Raw genomic sequence first — 6,323 nt, forward strand, 5'->3', positions numbered from 1 at the left:
TGCATTTATAACACTTCTTCTCAAGGGTCATATCCATATTTCGAGATTAATTCATAATGACTCATGCATATTCTAGATAATGGGAGTTTCTATATGACTCTTGGACTTCCAAAACTCTTACACTTTCAACACTAATAATAGTACAATTAAGTTTATTTACTAACACCCCCCTTAAACTTAATTGTATTCCATCCTTCATGCCAAGTAAGTTCTTGAGTTTGTAAAAATAATTTGCTGCAAGTGGCTTGGTGAAGATATCAGCAACTTGATCATAAGTCTTCGTATAAGTTAACTCCACATTCTTCTCTTTTACATGCTCCCTTATGAAATGAAAACGAATGTCGATATGCTTACTCCTTTCATAATAGATCGGATTCTTTGCTAAAGCCATTGCCAACTTGCTATCCACATATATCTTAGTAATATTAATTTGAGAGAAATAGATATCTTGTAACAATTTTCTAAGCAATATGCCATAACAAACACATGAAGATACCGCAACATATTCCGCCTCACAAGTAGAAAGAATCACAATAGCTTGCTTCTTAGAAAGTCAAGTGAATGCCGTATTACCCATATAGAAAACGAATCCGATTGTACTCTTTCTATCATCCGAATTTCCTCCCCAATCACTATCCGAATAACCAAAAAGTCGAAAATCATAAGAAGGAGAATACATTAATCCATGAGATATAGTACCTCGGATGTAACGAAGAATTTTTTTTGCGGCCTTCCAATGTGTAGATTTTGATTCCTCTATGAAATGACTTAATAAGCCAACTCCATATAGAATATCCGATCTTGTGCATGTGAGATATCTTAAGCTTCCAACTAAGCTTTTATAAAGAGTAGGATTTATTACCTTACCTTCTTCAAATTTTGATAGTTTGACTCCACAATCAACAGGGATGCTTATTAGCTTACAATCTTCCATCTTAAACCTCTTAAGAATCTCCTTTGCATATACTTCTTGAGAAATGAAGATGCCTTCATTGTTTTGCTTAACCTCTAAGCTGAAAAAATATGACATAAGCTCCAAATCTGTCATCTCAAACTCTAGGGCCATAGGTTGCTTGAATTCTTCAAACACTTGAGGGTTGCTTCCTGTAAAAATAAGATCATCTACATATAAGAAAACAAACAATATATCTTCATTCTTCTTCTTCATATATAAGGCATGCTCATATGGACATTGCATGAAGTCATTAGCTTTAAAGTATACATCAATTCTACTATTCCATGCTCTAGGTGCTTGTTTCAAGCCATAGAGTGCCTTCTTCAACTTTAAGATCTTTTCTTCATAACCCTTCTTCACATACCCTTCGGGTTGATTCACATAGACTTCTTCTAAAATTCCATTCAAAAAAACTGATTTGATATCCATTTGAAGAATTGGCCATTTGAACTGTGCTGCAATAGAGATGAGCAATCTTATAGTTTTCATGCGAGTAACTGGAGCGAACACTTCTTCATAGTCAATACCAGCTTGTTGCTTGTAGCTTTTAGCTACCAATCTTGCTTTGTACTTCTCTATTTGTCCTTGAGCATTCTTCTTCTTCTTGTAAACCCATTTAACATCTATGGATTTATGGCCTTCAGGGAGAGTAGTAAGTTCTCAAGTATCATTTTTCTCTATTGCTTTGATCTCCTCATCCATGGTGGCTTTTCAAATCTTATCTTGTATTGCATCTTCAAAAGAAATATTTTCATTGTTAGCCAAAAGACAAATGAGATTAAGTTCGTTTGTTACCTTATATAGCTCTTGCAAACTCCTTATCTTCCTTTGCATTGGACTATCATCCAAAAGAGGTGGTACTCTAGAATGTGAAGATGAAGGTGGTGAAGAAACTTCAAAATGCACCTTTGATTCTTTCTCTTCTTCTTCCTTCTCTTCATAAAATAGTTCTTTGTTTGATTGCCAACTCCACATACCATCTTCATGAAACTCCACATCTCTACTAATATGAATCTTTTTAGTTTTTGGATCAAAGAGCTTATAAGCTTTAGATCGAGCATCATACCCGATAAAGATAAACTTTTTACTCTTGTTTTCAAGCTTCATTTTTCTTTGATCTGGGGTATGAGCATAGGCGATACTCCCAAAAATCTTCAAGTGTGAGACACTAGGTTATCTTCCACTCTACATCTCTTGTAGAGTTATGTCCTCTAGGCTCCTGGTAGGACATCGATTGAGCAAGTAGACCACACAATTTACGGCCTCCGCCCAAAATTCCTTCGGTATGACCTTCGTCTTTAGCATACTTCGTACTATATCAAGAATAATCTGATTCTTTCTCTCCACCACTCCATTTTGTTGGAGGAAATAGGGTGCCGTCAAGAGCCGTCGAATGCCATACTCCTCACAAAAATGTTCGAATTCTTTGGATGTAAATACGGCTCCACGATCGGATCGCAAGGTCTTGATGTAGTAGTCACATTCTTTTTCCACCATAGCTTTGAACTTTTTGAATGTGAAAAATGCTTCAAACTTCTCCTTCAAGAAATACACCCAAGTTTTCCTGCTAAAATCATCAATAAAAGTTAGAAAATAACGATGCTTTCCAAAAGATGTTGGAGAAATTGGCCCACATATATCGGTGTGGATAAGTTCAAGTGGCTTCTTTGCATGATAGGAAGCTTCTTTAAAAAAATTCTTTCATGATTGCTTACTAAGAACACACCCTTCACAAAATTATTCTGGAGAGTCAATATGTGGTAAGCCTTTCACCATCTTCTTGCTTGATAGTTGCTTAAGGTCACCAAAGTGAAGATGACCAAACCTTAAGTGCCAAAGCCATGAGCAATCCTTCACACTTGCATTCAAACATTTAGTATCCACATGTTTGATGTTAAGTATGAACATTCTATCTTTTATCATTTGAACATGGGCTATCAAATTATTCTTTTGATCTCTCAAAAATAGATTTCTATTTTTCATATGCACATCATATCCTTTCTCCAAAAGTTGCCCCAAACTCAAAATATTATTCTTCATCTCTGGTATGTAATAAACATTAGAATAAATTTATGACTTTCATCTTTTAATTGAATAAGAATTTTACCTTTGTCCTTCACGTCTACTTTGGAGGAGTCACCAAAAGACACATGTCCATTCACCGATTCATCCAACTCCGTGAACATGTTCTTATAGCCACACATGTGATTACTTGCATCGGTGTCTAAGAACCACATATTTTGCTAACCGGTGTCATCTTCTTTGCAAGCAAGCAATAAGACTTCATCACCATCTTCTTCTTTCTTCTTTGCATAATGAGCCTTCTCTTTAACTTGGTTAGCATTATTATACCAACAATCCAAAGCATAATGATCAAGTTTGTTGCAATTAAAACAACGAACTTTGAAAATGTCATACTTTCTGCCTCTAGATGAGCCTCCTTGTCCACGTCCTCCTTTTGAAATTTGGCTTAACTCTTCTCTGCTATTGTAGCCTTCACGTCCTCGACCGCGTCCACGACCTCTCCATTGGCCACGACCTCGTCCTCGGCTTCTTTGACTCCTTTCATTCTTGGAGTCTTCTTTGTTCTCCTTCAAAGAAATCTTGGATTGAAGAACTTGCTCCAAGGGCTCTCGCCTCCTCTTGTTGAATCTTTCTTCATGAGCTTGTAGGGAACCCATAAGCTCGTCTATTGTCATCTCTTCCAAATCTTTTGACTCCTCGATAGCAACCACAATATAGTTGAATTTGACATCCAATGAGCGTAGAATTTTCTCTATTACTCTGGTGTCATCCATAGTTTTGCCGTTTCTCCTCAATTGATTGACAACGGCTAAGACTCTCGTGAAATAATCCAAAACATATTCGGATTCCTTCATTTGTAGGGCTTCAAATTCGCCTCGAAGAGTTTGAAGGTGAACTTTCTTCACTTTCTCTACTTCTTTATAAGAATTTTGAAGAATCTCCCATGCTTGCTTTGAAGTGGTTGCCACCGCGATCTTCTCAAAGGCTGATTCATCTATAGATTGATAGATGAAATATAAGGCTTTCTTATCCCTCTTTCGAGACTCCCTTTGTTGATTGGTGAGAGCCTCTCCTTCTCTTGGCTCTTGATAGCCTTCTTCTACTAGATCCCAAAGATCTTGAGACCCAAGTAGAGCCTTCATTTGCAAACACCAATTTTCATAGTTTGTTTTGGTGAGGCGAGGAAAGGAGGGTTGGAGGAGACTATTGGTGGACATTAGGCTCTGATACCACTTTGAAGTTATCAAAGAAAAAATGATGGATTAGAAATAAAATAATATTATTTATTTTGAAGGTACTCAAAGGCTCAAAATGCTCATTATTCCATTATAAAATGATCTCATGGGTATTTATAGCCACTAGGAGAATTTACTAGACACAATATGTCACTAAATATGCATTTATAATACTTCATCCCAAAGGTCACATCCATATTCCGATATTAACTCATAATTACTCATGCATATTCTAGATAATGAAATTTTTTTTATGGCTCTTGGACGTTCAAAATTTTTAGACTTTCAATATTAATAATAATATAATTAAATTTATTTATTAACAGTCTTTATTGTGCGATTATACATATTATTTTTTTATACTGAACCGAGACGCTTGAGCGAAGTAACAGGTCTCTTTCGTTTGCAATAATTGAAATTGACATCCAAGTAGTGACAAGATAAAGAACAAAAGAGGAAAGGACCAAGTGAAGCACGAGATGCTAGAGAAAGGAAGAAAGCTTTACCTGGAAGCAGCTATGGTTCCTTGTTGTAGATGTCGAAATCTACTATCACATTGCATGGGAGGGCCCTTCCAATGACCTTGTTCTAAAGATGATGCACGACTGGTCGTTTCGATGGTGAGAAGACAACCTCGCAGCAACTTGAGACGCTCTCTCTGATTACTGTCAACATAGGTAACCCAACTAGTTTTGTTTTCCGATCACTGAGCTGATCTCTGTATTTCATGAAGGACAAGTTTCTTGATTTGGAATGATTTAATTATAAACTTTTATTAGGGAATCACTCGGCGAACAGCGACCGGATTAGAGTAAGACGGTTTGCTATTTTCAGTCAGAATGCGCGCGTAGCAAGTTCTTTTCCATCATCGGGACTCCTAAGCATGCGAGGGGTCCCTGTTGAGGTGCAAGTATGCGAGGGGTCCCGGTTGAGGTGCAATGCCCCAAGATTTGCTGGCGTATTAGAGATTCGGAATGAAGACCACCGGCGACTTGCTGAGATTAACCGACTGTCCTGAAGAGAAGCTATGGGTAATATTCTTGAAATACTGGCAGTTCTCGGACCCGTCAACAAGCAACCATCAACAAATTAACATTAGGTGGGGCGCCTGGGTCTCCCCATCACGGAATCGCGTAGGTTGGAGAAGATGCACAGAAGTACTGAGATGATGGGGAGCCTGCACAGAGAATGAACGAGAATGGGTCTCAAACCACGAGTGGAACAAAGTGCCATTAACCAAAACCGAGAAACGAACCTAGTTGATCCATTGCTGAGAAAACCGCTTTGCTGCGAGGACGGCCACGATATAGTCCCAACGCTTCCAGTCGTCTGTTTAATTAATGGTCATGAGCTCATGGCGAGGCGGACCTGTGTTGTGGATACAGTAGACCCATGTCTGTATCATACGTATAGCCAGACCCGAGCAGCCCCCGGCTTGGCTTCCTGCCCGCAGTGAAAGGTACTGGTTAGCTGCACTACAAAACTCAGATATCGCACCATCCAATTCTTAAATTAAACAATAGTTCTCTTTAAAAAGGTCCGCAATTAATGGACTATAGAATGGAGGATATGGACTATACAATGGAGGATATATAACCCTTTCCCACATACCCCTCAACCTTCAAATACTGGTGAAGACTGTTACCAAAAAAAAAAAAAAAAAATACTGACGAAGACAAGATTTGGTGACAAGTCGTTTGGTACGTACACAACAGCCAGGGATGGATAGTGGCTTGGTGAGCTGGCTCGTTGACAATTTGTCATGTCATTATATGTGACCACCCAATTTGTCCATGTTAGTAAATACTAACTAGTATAAACTAATATAGATAGCACTTGTTGCGGCCAATTTTCTCGTCGTCTGATCGCCGAGAACGAGCGTCTACAAAAAGAGAAGTCCACACTGACCGGAAGCGGCTCCGACGGAGACCCTCCGACGGTCAAGTCAGAGAGGTGATTGGACAACAGTGAAATGAAGACAGAGAGCTCAATCGAGAGAGAGAGAGAGCAAGCCTGTTGTTTTCCCGACCCCCTGCACTGTCGCCTTCCCCGGTATATATATAGTGGAGCGTGGTATGGCGCCGTCATTAATGGCGCGGACAATTGAA

The 6,323-nt window shown here is 38.7% G+C and overlaps 1 protein-coding gene across 1 annotated transcript; it reads right to left on the minus strand.

Annotated features, from left to right (window-relative positions):
• Positions 1-3,198: 3,198 nt before the first annotated feature.
• Positions 3,199-4,197, minus strand: LOC105048038 (uncharacterized). The gene has a single exon (XM_010927229.2). It carries the CDS (start codon positions 4,195-4,197, stop codon positions 3,199-3,201), a length of 999 nt encoding a protein of 332 aa, XP_010925531.2.
• Between the last annotated feature and the right edge of the window lie 2,126 nt (positions 4,198-6,323).

The sequence above is a fragment of the Elaeis guineensis genome, chromosome 7, assembly GCF_000442705.2.
Source record: "Elaeis guineensis isolate ETL-2024a chromosome 7, EG11, whole genome shotgun sequence".
In the NCBI taxonomy this organism is placed as follows: Eukaryota; Viridiplantae; Streptophyta; class Magnoliopsida; order Arecales; family Arecaceae; genus Elaeis; species Elaeis guineensis.

Coding starts and splice junctions, on each gene's coding strand:
- LOC105048038 (XM_010927229.2), bottom strand. CDS start 4,197: ATGTCCACCAATAGTCTCCTCCAACCCTCCTTTCCTCGCCTCACCAAA.